This window comes from Chroicocephalus ridibundus, chromosome 19 (genome assembly GCF_963924245.1).
Source record: "Chroicocephalus ridibundus chromosome 19, bChrRid1.1, whole genome shotgun sequence".
Lineage (NCBI taxonomy): Eukaryota > Metazoa > Chordata > Aves > Charadriiformes > Laridae > Chroicocephalus > Chroicocephalus ridibundus.
The window spans coordinates 3551194-3572724 of NC_086302.1; the positions used below are offsets into that span (position 1 = coordinate 3551194).

A 21531-nucleotide genomic window follows, 5' to 3' on the forward strand; every position below is an offset into this window, starting at 1 on the left:
TTCTTTAAAGAGACAGCAATGACAGAGGACAGCAGAGTGTGTGTTTGCACAACGGGCAGCGCGTTGACACCCGCGCCCGAAAAGCCACGCACCAGCTCCATGTGATGCAATAACAGGCCGGCGGTGGTTCACGTTAAAGGCAAATGCTCACGACTCTGCTCTGCCTTTAGCAGCAGAGAATCACAGATGCAATACAGGATCGTCTAAAACACAAGATGCTTGCAGAGTAATCCCATTTTCCTGCCTAAGAATCGGAGAGTTACTAATTTTACCCACCCATACAAGAGATATTTCCCAGCGCAGAGCAGTTTTAAACTAACAAGTAAGAGGGGGCCCAGAAAGCAGATTATTAACTAGAGCAGACCCTGTGCCTTCAGCCAAGGCTGAATTTTCCGGTTTTTAAGCAGGCTTAACACCCTCTTGTTCCTTCTCCTGAGGTCACTGGTCCCAGCAGCACAGGGGCAGGCAGGCAGCACAGTGCTCGGAAACCATAATTAGCTTGCAAGTCTCACAGGCCTACGGGTTTTTTGGCAGGGCCGGGGAAGAATACATCTTTGTCGCTTCCTTAGTGCGTAGATTAAGTGCTTTTCCTCTGGATACACTGGGGGAGTCTTAATTACAAGTATTTAAAATTCACTGAAACAGGAGCCAGGACTCACCAGTCCCGGGAAGGTGCAGGATTGAGAGTGGATTTAGCCACATGCTTTGGTGTCCCTGGCACACGATATTGGCTTAGGTACAAAGCTCATGAGTCACGAGCGAGGCACGGGGGCACCAGAAATTCATCCTCTCCAGCTGTAACCCAGAAGAGACTTGCACTGGGATTGGGAAGCAGGGGGAAAGAGGGGAGCATCCCAGGCAAGGGGAGCATCCCAGGGAAGGGGAGCGTCCCAGGCAAGGGGAGCGTCCCAGGCAAGGGGAGCGTCCCAGGCAAGGGGAGCATCCCAGGCAAGGGGAGCATCCCAGGCAAGGGGAGCATCCCAGGCAAGGGGAGCATCCCAGGCAAGGGGAGCATCCCGCGGGGCTGCTGCTCAGATCCCCCCTGCTCTGCAGGAGCTGGGGCAGGGAACCAGCGTCACCGCTCTCACCAGCCGGAGGTATGAAGCCGGAGCCCCATGTCCACCCGTGGTTGGGACCCGCCATCCCCAGAGCAGCTCAGAAATGGCAGGAGCCATCCCCGGGCAGGTGTCCGCCCCAGCAGACGCCCGCGGCCTCTTCTGGAAGCAGAGTGCGCAGGAAGGCGGTGCCACAGGACAACACCGACAGAGCCCGGAGCCCGTCAGCATCCTGCAGCCACGGTCACCGCGTTTCGCTCGGAGGCCTGGGGCCGCCTCGTGGGCGCCTGCACAGGGGAGAAACAGCCACCTGCCACTGGGCCACCTTGTTTCTGGGACAGGGAGGTAACAGAGGGCGTCCGATAGCAGCCTTGGCTGAAGTCAGAGGGAGACAGGGAGCCTAAAGAGCGCCGGGGAGCTCCGCTGTGGGAGGCCAGGCTGCAGAGCACCCAGACTGCTGCTTACCCCCAGAGGGAAGCCGAGACCCTGCGATTCAGGAGCAGGACCACCCCGCTCACCATGAGCTTCAACAGCTGGGACAGAGTCACCTGCCCAGCGCTATTGACGTGAACTTTGCCATCCAGTTTCAGACAGCTCGCTTTCAGGGTAGCCGGGCAGCACTCCTGGTAACAGGCAGCCTTCATCCCGCCGGCACAGACTGGTTTGGCAGCCTTGCAGGCTCTGCTGCACCCCGCCATGTAATTCAAGCCCGTCTTCTTCATCTAGAAGAAAGAGAGAGAGAGACGTTAGCCTGGGGGTCCTGCCAAGCCTTTGGTATTGACATTACAGGGAGGCACCCAGGCTGCTGGGCACATCCCAGCTCACGGGCCGTCCCGCCATACCTCACAGAAGTCATGCCCAACGATGCATCTAGCAACAGTCTTCTTGCCTTTGAAACATCCATCCCCGTGACAGGAGAACGCGGCACACACTTTCCCCTACAAGAGAGGGCCAGAGGAGACACTGGATATTCATCGGTCCGGAGAGCGGGACTCCCAGGACAAGAACGGAACTTCAGGCAGCCCTTCTTTCCTGGGGGCTCCTTTCTAAATCCCTCTGGCCTTGGTATTTGGCCAGCGCTGTCTCGGGCGTTGCAGACACAGAGAGATAAAAGACCGAGAGTGCCCCGTCTGAAACTGCAGGAAACTTCAGTGAAACAGCAGCGTTGCAAACCTGTTTCAAACCCCCTTTTCCTTCCTCTTAACAGGGCCCTGCAAAGGCAAAGCACCTTCCCCTCCACGCAGGCTCGGGAGAAAGGCTGCAGTGCCCCGTCCGTCCCGCACCCTCCCTGCCAGGACCAGCGTAAGTGCTGGGCTTGGAAAAATCCTTTTTGACAGAGCTTATTATGGACTCTTTCCTTTCAAAGCTTGTTAAGGATTTTTTCCCCTCCCAGAGGCTTTTGACCCTGTAACGCAGGGGCAGGAGGGACCCTCCCTGTGCCCCGCTCCGGTGGGAGCGCGGCCGCCCCTGCAGAGCCCGTGGCCGCTGCCCGGACGGTACCTACGTTTCGAGGGGGCGGTCGGGGAGTGGTGGTGGTGGTCGCAGGCGGCGCAGTGGTGGGTGGCAGGTCACCTGCGGACACAGGAGGAGCCCCGTGAGGCTGCGCCCAGCACACAGCCCTCCGCAGCCGCGCACGGCACAGGTTCACCATCACGGCTCACGCTTCCCCTCGCCCCAGCTCTGAAGGGCAGCAAACCCCAGGCGGGGGAGATATGGCGACGCATCCACGGCCAGTCCTCTGAGACGGGGTTGTGCCCACCCACCTCCCTCCTGTGCGGCAGCGTTAACCTTGGAGTCCCGGACACCCCCCCGGGGACCCCGTGGGCAGGTACCGTAGGAGCTGGCGTTGAGCTGCAGGCAGAGGCGGGAGTCGCAGCAGTCCAGGGCACACTGCTGCCTGCTCACGCTGCCGTTGGTCCTGCACATCTCTGCGCCGCAGGCGCTGCTGCACCTGGCTGTGTAGTTCGTGCTGGAGAAACGATAAAGCTGCAACAGCAGAGCCAAAGGAAAAAAATGCGAGGAGTGGGAAGAGAGGCCATTGCGAAGGAGCAAAAATAACCCACAGACTGCAACAGGGAGAAGGGAAACAGGAGACTGACACAAACAAGAGAGTACTGTGGATTCCTGATATAAAGAAAGGGAAAACAGGCTTTCCCTATCACAGCTCCCCCGCGCCTCCGTCTCAGCGAGCTCCGTACCTCACAGTGGGTCTCGTTATGGCAGGTCACCGTTTCGTTGGCGTGGGCTTCGTCCTGGTAACACCTCTCCCCAGAGCACTGAAAGCTCTGGCAGGTGAGCTGCAGGGGGAACACACCAGGGCGTCAGCGTGCAGCGAAGCCTCCTCACACGGCGCCCCCGCGCTGTCCCCGGCCACGGCCCTGGAGGGGCTGCCTCTGCACAGCCACCCCCTGCCCGAGCTGCCCCCTCCTTCCTCGGGAGATGCTCTCATGGGATGCCCGGCTCCCACAAGGGACCAGTCGGGTTAGAGACCCCATCCCTGGGGCTGTAACAGCCTGGCCGGCAGCTTTACTTTTCTTACCGGTGTTTCTTCTGTAGCATTCACAGAGGAGTTGGCGGCCACCGAGGCATTGCAGGCCACCGAGGCGTTGGGGGCTGTGGCGTAGTGGGCCACTGAGGCACTGGGGGCAGCAGTCGCACCGTAGTGGGCCACTGAGGCGTTGGCGGCTGTGGCGTGCTGGGCCACTGAGGCGTTGGTGGCAGCGGCATGGCGGGCCACCGAGGTGCTGGGGGCAGCAGTCACGCCGTGGTGGGCCACCGAGGCTCTGGGGGCAGCAGTCACGCCGTGGTGGGCCACCGAGGCGCTGGGGGCAGCAGTCACGCCGTGGTGGGCCACCGAGGCGCTGGGGGCAGCAGTCACGCCGTGGTGGGCCACCGAGGCGCTGGGGGCAGCAGTCACGCCGTGGTGGGCCACCGAGGCGCTGGGGGCAGCAGTCACGCCGTGGTGGGCCACCGAGGCGCTGGGGGCAGCAGTCACGCCGTGGTGGGCCACCGAGGCGCTGGGGGCAGCAGTCACGCCGTGGTGGGCCACCGAGGCGCTGGGGGCAGCAGTCACGCCGTGGTGGGCCACCGAGGCGCTGGGGGCAGCAGTCACGCCGTGGTGGGCCACCGAGGCGCTGGGGGCAGCAGTCACGCCGTGGTGGGCCACCGAGGCGCTGGGGGCAGCAGTCACGCCGTGGTGGGCCACCGAGGCGCTGGGGGCAGCAGTCACGCCGTGGTGGGCCACCGAGGCGCTGGGGGCAGCAGTCACGCCGTGGTGGGCCACCGAGGCGCTGGCGGCCGCGGCATGCTCTGGAAGACACAAAGTTCCTCCTTGGTGAAGGAAACACCAACCTCGTGCTCCGCGAGCCCTGCATCCCCTCTTGAGCCTCTGCAGGGTGCAAAGGCATCTGCAGGAAGCGTCAGTGACATCGTGTTTGGGATGTGGATGGCAGTAGGTGACAGGGTGGCCCAAACAAAGTGCATTTTCAGCCATCAACTGGGCAGCCCGACGAGCAGGTCAGACAACAGGCTCCTGCAGCAGCGCTACGGACTGACGGTACAATAGCTTCTCCCTCCCCCTTCCAGCCTCACTGCATGTGAGGAACAGGCTTTTCTAGGCTCTAAACCCTGAAAAAAGGTTCCTCAGTGCAGCTCCATCCTACAGAATACAGCCTGGAGGGGACAGGGACAAAGTCCCCTTGGCACCACACTGCCTTTGCCCTGCTCCCCACAGCGGCCCCAGGTCTCCCGTGGGGCAGAGAGCTCACCTGCTGTGGCAAGAGGGTCCTGGGCGCAGAGGTGCAGAGCCAAGATGCAGAGCAGCAGGCCTGGAATGGAGCGGGGACAACTGAGACCACCGCGTCTGCCGCCCGCTTTCCCCCCAGCCCAAAGAGCCTCCCCAGCAGCACAGGGAAACAAACGCCAAACCCAGGCCCCATTGGCGACCCTGGAGCGGGCGGTGGCCAGGTCCCCTCGGGGAACTCATGGGGAGCCCCACAAACACACCTGAGGTCAGGGACCCGTGCTGGCCACAGGGGGCCAGCCCTGCTGCAGAAAGACCCCTCCAGTTGCCCAGATCCCCAGGTGACTAGTGGCCACCCCTCGTCCCAGGGAGCCTTTGGCACAGCCTTTGGCAGCCAGGACAGGGATGGACGCCTGGGGCACGCTGGGACAGACGTCACTCTGCATGCTGCAGCAGAGCCCCCGTTACCTTGAACGGGGGACACGAGCCATCGGCGACCTGCCATCTTCATCCACCAGCAACTTCAGTGGGACCTGGCGGGAAGAGGCAGGGTCAGAGCCGGGCAGCAGGAGGGGACAGCCCGGTGTCACTGCCGCGGTCACAGCAGCACGAGCTCCCCAAGTCTGCCCAGCACACAGCTCGGGAGGAGGTGGCAGAAACAACATCACGACAAGTGACATAAAAGAGGTATTCCTGTTGAGGTTTGTTTGGTTTTTTTTGAAGAAACCTTTCTTCTAGGAAATTCTACAGCCTGTATTCCAGACACAGGGGGCCACCAGGGAAATCCAGGTTGTTCAGCACTCCATTTTTGGTCCCTGTAGCGGCAGGACATGCTTTTGAGGCAGAAATAAGTGTCTGAAAACTGCCGTCCAGGTCATCTCAACAGGCTCTCAACCCAGAAGCCATCTAACATATAAATAACCGAATAATTCGCCACCCTTATCACCGCGCTTGCCTGGACTTCAGGGAGCCACAGCCGGGCCCCTCCAGCCACATCTGGAGCGGGGTGGGGGCTGGAGCCATGCTCAGCCCCGGGACATCCACAGCCGCTGCCTCCCGAGGGGCTCTCCACGGCGGGGCCCCGGGGCAGGGCTGCTGGCGAGCAGGAGCCCCCGGGGAGCCACGTGCTCCCGTTGGTGTGGCAACTCTCCGGCAGCGCGGAGGAAGGGTGGTTACGGTGACACTTGGACCACGGCAGCAGTTTGCTGATGCTGTTGCAAATGAAGATGTGACTCCCCCGGCAGCAGCATCCGCCGCGGGAGGAGCCAAGGCCATCACTCAGCCCACCAGCCCTCAAAGCAGCGAGAGAAACCCACCATAGCAGTTCTTGCTGTGGACGGATAAAGAAAAAGTCCGGTGTGAAAAATTTCCAGACACACCAATGCAACAGGCCCTCAGGACCCGGCAAAGAGCAAAACAGCCCTGTCAGTTCTGGCACACAAAACTCACGTGGAACGTAACAGCAACACCGACAGCTTTCCCTAGCGAGAGGTAGAAGTGCTCTGGATCGTAAAGAGCCCTTGCGCTGCCAACGCTCAAGGATTTCTGGTTAACTCACAATTAACAGTCACACCCTTCCCACCTGTCCACCTCTGCCTCTTCCCCCCCAGCCCACACCACAGCCCCTGGCCCAGGAGGGTGGCACACACATCCCTCCCGCGCAGGACCTCCCCCTGCCCGGCCACCATGGCCCTGGGCTCGAGCGGCTGCCCCGGCCGAGCCAGACCAGGCAGCACGTCCAGGAGTGCAGTACAGACGGGGCAGGAGGCAGGTCTGCCATGACATGAGCTGGCTCCCCAGGGTGGGCACCGGAGCCACCGCTGCTCCACAGCCAGGAGAACAGGGTTCTGCCGAGTGTCGAGGCTCAATGGACAGAAGTTTTCTGATGCAAATCTCTCAATTACATCCTTGCGTGTGGCTCCACGCTGCTGTCGAGTCCCGACTACAGAGAGGTGTCTGCGCAGCTTCTCCCCGCCGGGTCCCTTGCCCACCCGCTCGCCCCCATGGTTTGGGAAATTCTACCTGCTTTGGTGCTTCCCATGACACCCGGCTCTTCACTGCTGGAGTCTCTCTGCATTCATTTAAAATCTTTACCCGTTTAGCTAAGGAAACACTGGAGACGTGACACCAAACAGGCTCCACAGCCAAGTTCTCCAAGGAGAACCATAACACTCCCCTCCTGTCCTATGATCCAGGCCCAGTTAGCATTCCTCGAGGGCCAGGAATGGCTGAAGCTTGTGTAGAGACCACTGAGCCTGTTCCTTCAGAGTGAAAGAGAAGACAATGCAGGCTGGCGTCTCTGACCTTCCAAACCAGGGCAGCCACCACCCAGGCCGGGTTGGGAGACCCTCACTGAGCAGGGTGCGCCTCCAGCACGGCCCAGCCCAGCCCCGGGGCAGGCTAACGGATGCCCACCAGACATGGCTTCATCCCAGAGAACAGCAAAGAGCCCCCGGCATCGACTCACCTGTCCCTCTGCTCCCCGAGGCCCCAGCGAACGCCTGCAGCCGCTGCTGGTGGTGGAGCGAGCGCCTGCAAGCACCGTGCGAGCACCGACGGCAGCTGTGGTGCCGCCGCGCAGGCTGCGCCCCGGTGCCAGCAACCAGCCCCACCCCAGCAACCACCGGCTGCGCAAACCATCACCCGAGGGAAGCGCTCGCTACCTGCTGCTCCACGGCACCTGGAAATGCAAACAGCCCTACGCGGCAACAAGAGAAAGGGGGTTTTGAGGCTGGAGATGCCACACAAGCCAACTCGCTACCAAATGAAACCCCACCTGAGCGGCTGGAGGGGGGAGGGCTCCCACAGCACCGGAGAAATTACCACAAACTGCCCACACAGCCCAACCTCAAATCAAGCTCTATTATTAACGCCCTGAAAAAATCCTGGCGGCCAAACCTCCACAGGGAGACAGAGCTGAGGTAAAAGCAGCAACGCAAGCCAAATAAATTTGTTTTGCAAAGGAGCCCAAAGACAACCATATTCTTAGAGCAAGATACAGCACAGGAGCGTTACTCGTTGTCAGCATGCAATGTTCACGCGTGCTTTACAGTCAATCCTCATCACAAAAATTTCCATCAGAATGGGAATAAGAGAGAAGCAATTGTTTCTGACAATTCAAACTACATAAAAAGCATTTTAAAAAGATCGTAATTAAAACTCTTCCTTCCAGCATACAAAAGGAGACAAGTTTCTCAGCACTTCCTAAATTAAACCCAGTTTATTTTTCAAGGTTTTGTTTTTTTTTTAATATAAAATAACATCACAAGTCTGCTTTTCACAAGGGGCTTACTAGAAAGTGATTCTGTAAAGTATTCTTGAAATCTATACTCATGCACATAGAAAATCCAGAAACTGAAGAAGAGTCAGAGCTGCCGACACATCTCCACTTGCTTTTCAGACGTGAAATCCTTCACTTGGGAAAAGCTACAGCAGCCCTTGACGTTTCAAGTCTTCATAGGTTTTTTTATTCACCACGTTCCCACTGGAATCCTCATATTCCTCCTAGAATGGAATGAACAGTTTAGAGGCACCTGGACACAGCCTGACGCAGGTTGTACTACCGCATTTGAATTTTAGCTCCAGCAGCACCTACTGAAGAGGACCAGCCTGCCCAGAACCTCTCCACGTGAAGGTGTGCAGAGGGTCCGCCAGCAGGCTCCACGAGAAGAGCTCAGGCAGAGCCACAGTAACTACAAGCTGTACTACAGGCTCTATTTCCAGTCGCTCTGCATACTGCTGAAAAATGGTTTGAGATAGAAGTTTAAGAAAGGGTACTAGTATAAGCGAACACATTGCTCACAGCAGTTCCTTTTTCTTCTCACAAGGATGACATTGATACTGTAATTAAAAGATTCTTAGACGAAGGGCTGAGTCTGTCCTACCAGAATGACCCTCCCATACAGCACAAGAAGTGCTTGTCATACATCACCACTAACAGGAGCTGTGCAACCAGCAGCGGAGGTTCCTGCTCATCCCTCCAGCGTGCAGGGCACTCTCTTAGAAATTCTTTTGACAGGACCAGGCAGTTCGTGCACCGTAAACGGGGGTTCCCTGTACACAGGACCAGAGACATCCAAATGTCTCCGCAACATCTCACCTCTGTATCGGGCTGCCATCTCTCTGAAGCCTTCTGCTGTTTCAGCTTTGCCCACACTGTAAATACAAAGTCACACAGGATCTGATGCCATTTCCCTTCAGATACTAGTTTTTAATCTAGCAAAATACAGACATGAGCTTTTTTTTCTCTTCTTTCTTTCTTTTAAAACACTGTCACTTCAGCAGTCCAGGAATGTATCTAATATCCATTACAAACACATCATTCCCCCGTATGATTTACTGAACGGCATGAGAACTAAAGCAAACAAGGCTTTAAAGTGATCATTCAGGATAAAACACAAGAGACAAAGGTCCAGAAACACTACTGCAGAGATACAGCTCCAAAGGCAATAATAGCTTGTTTGGGAAATCAAGGCTTTACCTATTTGTTTTCTTCTAGGCAAGAATTAATTTGCCTCCAGGAACCATAACCTGTATCTGTTTACTGAAGTGGTGCAGATTCAAGAAACAACCTCTGTGTGAGGCAGCGTCCTCAAAACATCAGCACAGATAAGCCACATTCAATTATCACCGCTGTAAGTCCTAAGGACTGTAGGCTTTCAAAATTGGCCCGTAGGCTCTACCATTTCGGAAGGTTTTTCTGGCTTCCCCACGAAGATGCTGGCAAACATCAATTAAGAGCTACATAGGATGATACGGCCACGCTCTGCCTAACGAAATGGTGACCCATTGCGCTTTGCTGAGATTTCACACACAAACCACCACTGACAAAACAGCTGGCAACAAATGAACACTTCCCTGGCATCCCAGCAAGCACCTACTCCTGCGGCTATCCAACAAAGGAAAAAAGCCACTCTCCTTTTCAGAGCTGGGAGGGATGGTCCAAGGAAGGATCATCCCACAGGCACCATGTTTTTTACCCTCTTTCCTACAACTAGTCTCTGGTCATTGGGTAAGGCAAATTTTCGGCAAGAGCTAAAATGAGCATTCTTATGGCATGCGTTCCCTGTTCTGCCATCAGGACTTACATGAGACTGCATCCTCAATCTGTGTGACGTTGGCAAAATGCGCCGTGTTGGGAATGCCCAGGCATCTCATCCCGTGAGCGTGTCGCCACTCCTGGGGAGAAGAGGCAAGAGGTCAGCGTCTGAGAGGGAATGCCACTTCATCCGCAATGCCAAAGACTAAAAAAGATACGTTAACATCTGGACAGGGCGAAACAAATGCTACCAACATACAAATCCACCGGTCCTAAAAACCTCTAGAAAAAGATTTTTTTTCTGTATTTTAGACAGTAACGATACACTGGCAGTCAACAGGCACTCTGCACCACTCAGATGTGGATCCTGGAATTAGTGTTCAAACAAGAAGGGACTGTACAAAAATCTGCAGAAGAGATCTTAGCATGCCCTACATAATTTATAGTTCCAATCGCATGGCCCTGCAGCACCAGCCCAGGCCCATGTTTTAGAAGTGGAAGAAGCACCACTCAGGCGCTCCAGTGATTTACTAGTCACTTATTATAAAGACTATCGGAACATAGCACTGATGCTTTTGTAGCAAAAAAATACTTACTGCAAAGTGACGCTGAAAAGCTTTGGGCCCTCGGTAGGTGTAGTTCCCACAAATCTCACAATTGTAGTTGATGTTTAAACCATGTAATTTATACAACCAGTATGGGATCGGCTGGCAAGTGAAGAAAACAACGATTAGGCCAAATGGCAAGGCAGGTTCAAACAGAAGAGTAGCGTGGAGTCAGTGACACCTCCCTCTTTTCCAGACCTGACAATCTCATTACCTTGCCATCCCAACCAAGAGGCAGATTTTTAGGATTATAAATGATTTCATTTTCTTCATCTTCACTCTCACTCTCACTGATCTGCTCTTCCTCCTCCTCCTCCCTCTCTTCCCCTGTCCGTGCTTGCTTACGCTGCACGTTCTCGTGAGTGAGGTGCCTCTGTTCCTAGAGCGTGAGGAAAGAGAAGGAATTGTCCACACAATGCGACAGCAACAAAATAAGGACAAACTCTGGCAGCGTGAAACACTTCCTCAGTGTACAGAAGGACGGGAACGGAAGACCAGTATGAAACAGAGAACTCATTTTATGTAGCCCAACTTAAGCTTTTAGTATAATATTTTCCTACCCCCAAAGAATGAAAAACTTGTAGTACAAGTAGCACTTCCAAGATGACGAGTTAACAGCAACAGCCACCCTGCTAAAAGCAATAACCTCAAACTAAAGCAAGGACTTAAGGCAAGCATCGAGGCAGACCAAGTAAAGGTCGGCAATCCCCTGTGACTTCGGCATAACTAATGGAAATATAAGTGTAATCCATCCTATTCTACTTATTGACAGAAAAAGCTAACTGCCAACATGCACTTTAAAACGTTACAACTCTGGACACGAAAGTTAACTCTTCTGAGCATGCCGTCTATGAAAGCACTGGGTAAAGATGTGGATAACCTTCCAGTCGCTATTTGACAGCTCTGAAATAAAAAGCTCAAAGACAAAATAAAATCCTTACCCCAAGAACTTCTACATACTCATAAATCTGAGCTTCCAGGAATGCAAGATCTTTATTTCTTTCAGTGTCTCTGGAAATAGATAAAGAAACTTTATGAAGTCCATTCCAGAACTGCAAACGTCACACGTACACTGAACTTCTAAAGACACATTTGACTTGAATACAGCAAGAAAACAGAAACAAGTACCAAGCTGCTCGCGTAAACTAAACTGCACACAAACCATTCAGCTCTGGTATCTTCCATTTGGTTCAGGATTATTCGGTCCAACATGACCAGCTTCTAAGACTCCAAGAATCTCTCTGTCACAACTATACGGGAGTGATGTCTATAGAATACTTCTCGTCCAAGTGAAGAGAACACCACCAACCTGAGAAGGCCCTTTAGGAACTCACCTTTTGCTTCCTTTTGTCTTTGGATTCTTAGCAAACAAGGAAGGATCAAGCGCTTCTAGGGATTTGCCTTTAGTGCTAAAAAGTCTCTGAGCACGCTCTTCCAGAGTCCTGTGGAGATGCAGGGTGTAGACAAGGCCAAACTATAGTTTTACATTTCCCGAAAACTATTTGAATTCACACAACAAAATTCTAAATTTAGCTTTTAAGAGATTATGAGATTTCCTATTATCTTTGTCTTCGTTCCTTAAGCCAAATTCTTCTATACAAGAGACTTCAGCACAGGACACTTCTCAAAACAGCAGATTGCAGTATCCCCTGGTTGGTTCTAAATGTTTTGTATTTCAAACATCATTCAAGTAATGCTTGTACCACAGAGAGGACAAAACCAGTATCCCATAAGGGAATGAAAGAAGGAAGACCTTAACAACTGAAAAGGAACTATAAAAAGACTGCACCTTACCCGCCGCATTTTAGTCCCAAGGCCAGTAAAGCCGATTTTAATCTGTCCAGTCCCAGGGAGGCCAATTCCTGTTCAATTAAAGTAAGTCACAGTGAGAGAGAGGCTATTAAACAAATACAATATGGATGTATGTCCATTAAAAAAAGAAAAAAACCCCAAACAACGAACAGCATTCAATAAAGGACTGTCGAGGGTGCACCACTCCTCGCTGAAAAATGAGGAACGTGACAAATCTAACCAGATCCTTCAAGTTACATCCCCCTAATGGGTGAAATTAAGTCATCAGCATAATCAAAGTTTTATTCAGACAGTACAGAGCCAGAGGTGAAAGCACAGCAAGTAAAATTATGAGAAGAATCAAAATAAGTACGCTTCCACCTGCCCAAAATTTAGCACTAAGTGCAGAGCACTGGAAACATACCTCCCAAGAGGAAAACGCTGAGAGATCCAGGTGGGCTCCAGCATGAGTGAGTGCGCTGCTGGTCTCTTTCTGCCAAGAAAAACCACAAGATCTGCGTGACATCCTACAACACTTCATGCAATATAATAGTCTGACCTCAAGAAAAGCGGTTCCTTTCACAGAGAAAAATTCTCTCACTAAACTGAGCAACAGAAAAGAGACAAAATTCACTTCAAACCTGTTACATTGGTTTTCAAATTCAAATTAATATTAAGTTGCACCTTTGTGATACACAGTTACACACCTTGCTATTGGACTTAACCTCAGAGATGGCTTTACACAAATGATTCAGAGAAAACCTATCGCAACTACAGAAGCATTCACAGGGGCTTAACGACTGCTCACCGGCCAGCCAGGGAACGTTCCGTTTTCCCACTTCTTCTCAAACTCAGTCTGAATTTTCCCAAAAAGTTCATTCTGGTCCAGTAATGGTTTCACTCGATCTGTGTAATCCTGTAGGTACTCCAGAAGCATTTCCAGGTACCTGGCAGAGTAATCAGGAGAACAGGTAATTCAGTATCAACCTTTAACGTATTTATCTAACCACATCTTTGGAAAGCAATTACCCTCTAGTACTCCAAAGGGAAGTCATCACGATTATGAGTTTTCAACACGCAATTTCTAGATGCGGCAGTCATAAGGATAAAGTAAGGTCCTTCCACAAGAGCACATTTTTGCTGCACTGCAAGTTATCCCAGGGCTCAGACACACGGCTGACTTACTATAGCTCCGTGACCCAATTTACATGAGTTGAGTTTGACTGTTAATTATATTCTTAGCAGCTGTACACTTAAGAAGCAAGTCCTTCTCCTCAAGTGTCATAAAAGCAGCAGGTAGGCAAAAAGGCTCACCTCTTATATTCAGCATTTTTCCTCTCCTTGGGAATATCGAAGAGTTGGTCAAATGTTGATAAGTAAGTGATATAATCCAATTTCTAAGAACGAAAAAGTTCGAGTCAGTCTTTAGACACACGGAGCCAACTTAACATCCAGTTTCCAGTTACCAGACCAGAAGAAAAGCACTAGCTCATGCCATTATTCTGGACTGCAGAGGCCTCTGTGAGCTACCACATCGCCTTAGACACCTGGCAGTACTTGGCAGGAGAAAACAGAGGCTTTTTACAAAGCCAACCTTACACTAACAACAGAGAGATATCAACTGAAGAGAACAGAAGAGTCACAAAACAGCATTCAGAATCCAGATGCTGTCAAGCTGTACGTGCAACAAAGTGACTTAGAAATAGCTATTTGGAAATAAACTTATCTATGTAAGAAAAAAAACAAACAACAAATAACCATGAACGAACCAAAGAAAAAAACCCTCAGCTTTAAGCACTGAAGTTGCCCAAACACATGCAGCCACTTACCTCTGATGATTTTAGATTAATGTACTTGAGATAACAATCATGCAGATCTAAGTATCGTCCATACCCTTCCTCATCCGTGAACTCCACCAGATCTATAGGAAAGATCATGAAGAGCTTTAGTATGAGCTTAATCTTCCCTACTTATTGTGCATATGCTTTAGAACTTGAAAAGGAGTAACCGTGGACTAATTTATGCTTAAGATGTTTATAATGCAAGTGGTAAACATTCTCCATCCCAGAGGAGGCCACAAAGATGCTGGGAGGGCTGGAGCCCCTCTGCTGTGGGGACAGGCTGAGAGAGCTGGGGGGGTTCAGCCTGGAGAAGAGAAGGCTCCGGGGAGACCTTCCAGCCCCTTCCAGTCCCTAAAGGGGCTCCAGGAAAGCTGGAAACTCTGGATCAGGGAGGGGAGCCATGGGACGAGGGGGAATGGCTTTAAAATGGAAGAGGGGAGATTTAGATTAGGAAGAAATTCTTGACCATAAGGGTGGTGAGCCCCTGGCCCAGGCTGCCCAGAGAAGCTGTGACTGCCCCATCCCTGGAGGGGTTCAAGGCCAGGTTGGACGGGGCTTGGAGCAACCTGGGCTGGTGGGAGGTGTCCCTGCCCAGGGCAGGGGGGGTTGGAACTGGATAATCTTTTAAGGTCCCTTCCAACCCAAACCATTCTGTGATTCTATGAAGTGGGATACCCGCTGATCAGACACCTGACCGCTGCTCTGTGTAAGCACACAAGAACACTCCTCAAGAGGGGCACCACTACTGTGGAATATTCCCGGGGGCTGCAGTTCAGAAAAATTTAAATGGTAAAAGAAATTTTCAAGTCATTTAGTAAAAGGGAGGTGGAACTCTGAAATGTGCAAAACAGACCAAACATCTCATTAAATAATGACTCTCATGCAAGCACCATATTGTCACTTAAACTGGCCTCAGAAAAACCACAAACTTACTTTGAGCTTCTTCACTCGGGTTGTCTCTGGCCTTCAACAGTTCCTCAAACTCCACTGACATCGGAACACAGATCTTCAAGAACAGGCAGAGAAGTTAGAGGAAAATTTATTACTTCAGCTGATGTCCCAGATTTATAGTTTGCAATCTATTGTGATTTTATATTAATTAAACTGCTAACTGAAAAGGCATCCAAAGCATTCCTTCACCATTATTTTTGCACAAAGGAAAAAGTCTGACTTTAGCCAGCACAAGATGGGCAAGACCAAACACCAGCTCAGCAGCAGAATGTTCCTGAGCTACCACACAGCACGCAGAGAATACAGTTAGAGAACGCATCCTGCATCTTCTGATGTCCACACTGCTCTCACAGGAGCGTACACACTGCCTCTGAAGCACTGCCTAACCTTGAACATTTTCTTTCTTCAAGTGACTTTTTAATGTACTTAATACTTGTATATTAAGGGAATTAAACTGGAAAAAAGAAAGTCTGTTTATTGTAGGGATTAGGTCCAACAGACCAGAAATCACCTATTCTTACGAAGTAGATAACTACTTACCTCATTCGGGTGCTTCCGGTGAAATTCCTTGATTTGTTTCAGTCTGTTGTAGAATTCTGCAAATTCATTTGGCCCTGAAATGGCACTGAGTTCTTCTTTCCGTAAGCTATGAGTTCATGAAAAAGGACGGATTACAAGTGGAAAGGAAAACACATTGACACCGCGACAACCTTTTTCCAAGTCTCGTGCTGCATTTTGATGTCACGAAGCTCCAGCAAGGCTGACTGCAGACCTCGGAACATTACATCAGACCCCACAGTCCGCCGGGCTTACGCTTTGAGGGTCCGGATCACGTCTCCTACTGAATGTGCTGCAGTGTCACCTTATAAACCTTCAAGGCAACTCAGAGCCTCCCCCCATGACTTAAACCAAGAAAATAACAAAATGGGTATATCCAGCACATACACACCCAATGTGCAACCTGGGTCCTGCTCTGGCAGGTTGAGTCTCCAACGCCTGACCCCTGGTCTTACATACCAGCATCTCTCCTCACGGGTTTACAAATGACTTACAGGAGCCCCCGGTTCTTCCCATGCCCACAGGAGCAGCGGGCACTCCGGGGCACGCACGGATGGGGTGTCTGCGTTCCGAGGCATACACCAGACGGGTCTCTGTCCACTTACCCGTCCTTGTCGTCGTACAAGTCTCTCAGGTTGCCGCTCACTTCCATGTACCTCTGCAAAACAAGAGCAGGCCCCGGCGCCGTAGCGCCCGTCACCACGGGGAGGACGGGGCTCGCTCCCTCCCGGGCGCCCCGGCAGCGGCCTAGCCCGTCCCGCGCGGCCCCGGGGCCGCCGTCGGGGCCCACCTCGGGCCCACCGCCCGCCCCCGCGCACTCACGTCCTGCATGGCCCGCGTCCGGTGGTCCGAGTTGATCTGGTCGCGGAGCTGCGGGGAGAGGAGCGGGGTGGAGGTGAGCGCGGGCCCGGCCGCGGCCGCCTTCCCCCCTCCCCCCCCCCGCGGCCCCGCACGCACCGTGGACTTCTTGGTGAGCATCTCCTTCACCATCACGTCCATAAGCCGCTCCCGCTCCTCATGGTACCGCCGCTGCTGCTCCAGGATGGTCTCCATCCCCCCCGCGCCACCCGACGCCGCCGCGCCGTTCTTCCGGCCCCGCCTGCGCCCCGCAGGAAGGCTCCGACCCGGCCCCGCGCCCGGCGCGGAGGTTCCGGCCCTGCGCGGAGGTTCCGGCCCGGGGGCGGAGCGCGGCGGGGCGGGGGCGGGCCCGGAGCCGGGGGCAGAGCGGTCTCCGTCGCCTCGGGGCCGCCGGTGGGAGGCGGGCCCGGCCCGGCCGTGCCCCTGCGGGCCGGAGCCGTTCAGGCCGGCGGGTCCCCTCCGGCGAGGCGCGGGGGCGGTTGGGCAGCAGCCGCCCTCCCCGTCGCTGCCTTGGGGTTGGGCTCAGCCCCGACCCCAGCCTTGGGGGCACAGAGACCTTTCTCCAGCAGCGGAGGGGTCAGGGTTAAGCACAGGAGCCCGTTGTGAATCACAGAATCATAGAACGTGTTGGGTCGGAAGGGCCCTCTAAAGGCCATCTCGTCCAACCCCCTGCAGTCAGCAGGGACATCTGTAACTAGATCAGGCTGCTCAGAGCCTCATCCAGCCTGGCCTTGAATGTCTCCAGGGATGGGGCCTCCACCCCCTCTCTGGGCAACCTGGGCCAGTGTCTCACCACCCTCAGTGTACAGAACTTCTTCCTCATGTCTGATCTGAACCTGCCCTGCTCTAGTTTAAACCATTGCCCCTCGTCCTGTTGCTACAGGCCCTTGCAAACAGCCCCTCCCCAGCTTTCCTGGAGCCCCCTTCATGCACTGGAGGGATGCTATAAGGTCTCCCCGGAGTCCTTACAGCGTGAAGCCATCCCCAGCTCTCATGAAGCCACCCCCAGGTCTGCGGCTGAGCGGTCCCGTGGGGTGGGGGGAGGCTGGGCCCTGCCAGAAGGTGGAAGAGGTGGAACGGAGCCGGGGAAAGCTAAAGAGGTACCCAAAAGTCCCGTTCAAACACTGCCAGCGTGGCTGCCTTCCCTAGTATTATGCGTGCAAAAACGCAACTGCACACGCTTTTGCACAGCCTTGGCATCTCCCGCACACTCGGCACAGCACGCGACTGGTAGCTCACGTGCTGACGTCCTGACCATGGGCAACCGCTCCAAAACCCGCTCATCCCCCGGTGCGGACACAGAGCGTGCAGACAGCACCCCAGCCCGCAGCCCCCTTTGCTGTGCACCCACGCGCTGACCACCCCATTGCTGCCGGATACACAGCGCGGACAGAGAAAACAGGAAGAAGTACTTAGAAAATGTCATGGCTTTAATTAACCTTATCAAAATTATTGCAAGCTTGCTTAAGTAAACACCCGTGCCGCAAGTTCCAGGACCCATCTGGAAGGGAAGGCAGCCTGCAGGCAGCTCCCCGGCCGGCTGGCCTGCCCTTTCAGGAGCACGGCTCCCTGGGGCTTGCCCGGGGCTGGGGGGCAGCTCCGATGTCTAGCCCACACAGCGCTGGGCGCCGAGAGCCAAGGCAGAGGCGTGCGGTGACTCTGTGCTGCTGGCAAGCCTGCCTCCACCTTGTCTTCCTGCGAAAACTCTGGAGGCCCGGGAAACTGGAGAGATGGGGTCTCACGGGCATGATCGCTTAGCCCAGACGCAATTGTCATCCATGTCCCTCGGCTTGTCAAATCTCCTCCTGCGGCTGGGCTCGAGGGGAGGGCTGAGCGCAGGGCAGGCAGGGAATGCCCAGGCAGGGCAGCGCCGGGTGTCCCTGTCACCTCAGCTCATCACAGCCACCCTGGCAGAGCCCCCGGCCCCACAGTCGGCGCTGTGCCCCCACCTGGCTACGAGCCCCCGTGGCCGGGGAGAAAGCCCTCCCCATGCCAGGCAGGTGGGGTGCCAGCGGCCGGCAGCTGACAGGCTGCAGCAGCATCACAGGGCCATGAATCAGAGTCCGAACTGGAACAGACCTGAAAGAAATCAACGCGTAGGATCTGGTGCGCAGCCCTCGCTCTGCTCTCACGGGTCGGAGCTGGTGCCCTTGGTACCTGGGGAGCGCAGACGTTCGCTGCGTGACAGGCTTTCATAACATGACTGCGCTTGAGTGACACCATCCCGGTGGAAGTCCTCCCACAGAAACTGTGGCTGCAACCTTCCACTTTCACTTGGATTTTAATTGCCTTCTTCAGATCCACCCTAAATGCCAAGGAGAGATCATGCCAGTGCTTTGCCCCTACTTTGCCAAACGCAAAGCTATAATTAAATTTTAACTCACAAATAAATTATTCATATTTTTCTACCATGCACGATAAATTACTTTAAGCCAAAAGCAAAAACAACAAAAAAATTTGGCTTAATTATGGCAGACAAACATGATCCTGCCCCAGGAACAGCCGATTCACTGAGGAGAGAGTGATACCAAAGGTAAGAACATTGTCTTTAATTGCTCTCTTGCACTACAGGCTGCCCCAAAGTACGTCATTTCTTCCTCATGAATGCCTGTCTAAAAATAAAAATGGAGATAAGATTCTGAACTTAGTGTTCTTCCATTTCCCGTTGCATGAAACTTCATCCCTGGAATGGGAAGGAGTCGAAATCTAGCAATGTCCACATGGCCTCTTTATTTTGGGCTGTTGGCATTGGGAGGGTTGAGGTGGGACAAGACCAGCCCCTGCGTGGCTTCCCTCCTCCTCGCCCCAGGAACGGCAGTGCACCCGGGGCAGGTTTGCTCCGGGGGAGGAGGTTGTGCCGGGGGGTGCTGGTCCATCCCGGGCAGCAGCGCAGCCCCCGCAGCCCCTCAGTGCCATGTGCCGCAACAGCCGCCTTCGTGCCCAGGGCTGCGGGACAGGCCAGGGAGGGACACGGCACAGTTTTCCTGGAACGAAAGGTGGGATGATGGGAGCAAACCTACCTGAGCTGAGCTACTGCTCCTTCCCCACCTCCCTGGGACCTTCATCAGGCGCTACCCTGGCAGGGTGGAGACAAAGGGAAAACAAAAAAGACCTGGGGGAGTATTCACAGGATGCCCACAGGGTTCAGCCTGGCTAAACCCACATCCCTACCTCCCAGCACTAGAGACAAAGGAGAGCTATTCACCCTTTAACACCAGCCCTGGGACCTGCCCCTTACCACCGTGGGGCCAAGCCTGAGCCTCCAGCTTCACCCATCACCGGCGCAGCCTCCTGACCGGTCACCTGGAGGGATGCAAGAGCAGCCAAGGCAGGTCCCTGCTCGGTTTGGGGAGCTCAGACAAGGCATTACCGGCACGGTAACCTGACACGCTGTCTGAACCTGTGTGCAGCCACAACTGGAAAAGCGGCAAACGCCAGCAGGCAGCTGGGAGCTGGAATTAGCCCTTCCCTCCTGCCCAGCCGCAGGCAGGAGCAGGTAAAGCTCACTCCCGGCCGTGCAGCTCCCGCCAGCTCTGGGACACCAGCACATGTCACTGCCACACGGACTGTCTCTGGTACATCAGCGGCTCAGCTCCCCCCGGGGGAAAACCCAGCTGGAAAGAGAACAAACCCCTGGGAAGCAAAACCGCTGCCGCGGTGAGCCGGAGCCAGGAGCAGCCATGTCCGTCTCCTGGGGAGGGAGCAGATGGCCGGCACGTGCCCAGCACGGGCACCGCTGCACGGCCCGCAGCGAGCCGCCATCGCCACCACTGGTGCCCTGGGCCATGACATGAGGGTCTTCCACACACCAGGGAGCATCACGTCCCTGTCCTTGTTCCCATCCCCATCCCAGCTGAGCCCCTGCAGCAGGGCCCTTGCTCTTGCTCCAGCACTCGCCCTGGCCCAGTGCAGGGAGGCCTTTTGGGACACCTCGTCAGGGCCGGCAGCGACTCAGATCTGGCTCTGCCCATCAGTGCAGCCCCTGGTCCAAGTGAGCTCCCAGCAGGCTGAGACTCCGGCGGGCAGCGCTGGGAAGCGCAGCTCAGGCACGTTTGGTTAACGCCGGGGGCTCTTTCTGCACCCCCAGTGCCGCCCTGGGCTCCCAGCGCGTTTCCCTGCTCCCACCTCACCCCACACCCTCCCCCCCGTCGCGGTTCGCCTGCGCTTAATAATATTTTCATGAGTGTTTTAGATCTGCGCTCTGGGAGTCTCGGGGGATGTTTGTGCATGACATCACCCTCCCCCTCCCGTAAATCAGGCTCTGGGCCACGCACAGCCATGACCCATTCATGACAGGGATAAAATCCAGATGTTCCAGTGCTCCATGCAGCTGGGTCATTTCCTTTTTTGGCTAAAAACGTGAGGCTCTTGAGGCTGAGTGAAAGAGGAGCCCGGGGGCCCTTTGTACAGAAACCTTTTGTGGTTAATCCCTGGAAACAGCGATGCAGAAACAAGGGGTTGTGGTGCTCCAGCTGGAGGACAGGCTCGGCTGGGAACCTCCTGGGCTGGAGCTCCTCGCCTGCCCTTGAGGCCGAGCGGCAGCAAAACCAGAGCCCGGCGCAGGTCACAGGGCAGCAACAGCAACAAAAACCTGACTTTAAAAGCCCCGTTAGCTGCCAGAGCAGGAGCCTTTGAAGGAGCCAGGGGTGCCTCGCACAGAGCCATGGTCCCGCCGGGGCTGTGCCGGTGCCGCTGCCGGAGCAGCGCCCGCAGGGGAAGGCAGCACAGTGCCGGAGCCAGAGGAAGCCGTGGCAGCTGTTAGTAAATGTAAAGGAATCTGTGGAAAACAGTTTCAGATGTTAGGGGAATAAATGGCTCCCCAGCTGATAAAAAGTGAGTAGTGAGCATGCACCACTTCGGGGAAGGCTGCCAGGAGGAGGGAGACCACTGTCACCCCGGCTGGAGACGACAGCAACTTCCCCACCAAACATCCTCCGGAGAGCCTACGTGTGCGGAGCAGAGAGCACGCGCCGCGGGGGGGGAAAAGGAAGCATCTGCACGGTGGGATACAACGATACGACTCGGTACCGCAGCGATCCAGACCAGCTCCTGCAGCCGTGCAGCATCCCGGCGTCTGCCGAGCCCAACCCCG

The 21531-nt window shown here is 54.6% G+C and overlaps 1 protein-coding gene and 1 long non-coding RNA gene across 2 annotated transcripts; both read right to left on the reverse strand.

The window, feature by feature from the left end:
- Positions 1–4822: 4822 nt before the first annotated feature.
- On the reverse strand, positions 4823–7308 carry LOC134525236 (uncharacterized). The gene is made up of 3 exons (XR_010073733.1): positions 7265–7308; positions 5266–5330; positions 4823–4882 (listed from the first exon to the last, which is right to left on the reverse strand). It is a non-coding gene; the product is annotated as an uncharacterized LOC134525236 (long non-coding RNA).
- Positions 7309–7645: 337 nt separating this feature from the next.
- SF3A3 (splicing factor 3a subunit 3) lies at positions 7646–16720 on the reverse strand. Its single transcript, XM_063356034.1, has 17 exons — positions 16539–16720; positions 16404–16451; positions 16187–16239; positions 15564–15669; positions 15006–15078; positions 14061–14152; positions 13546–13628; positions 13040–13178; positions 12656–12724; positions 12235–12302; positions 11775–11882; positions 11382–11451; positions 10655–10819; positions 10432–10542; positions 9885–9975; positions 8897–8952; positions 7646–8301 (listed from the first exon to the last, which is right to left on the reverse strand). The coding sequence occupies exons 1-17, from the start codon at positions 16632–16634 to the stop codon at positions 8224–8226; spliced, it is 1506 nt and encodes a 501-aa protein (XP_063212104.1). The 5' UTR covers positions 16635–16720; the 3' UTR covers positions 7646–8223.
- Positions 16721–21531: the final 4811 nt, after the last annotated feature.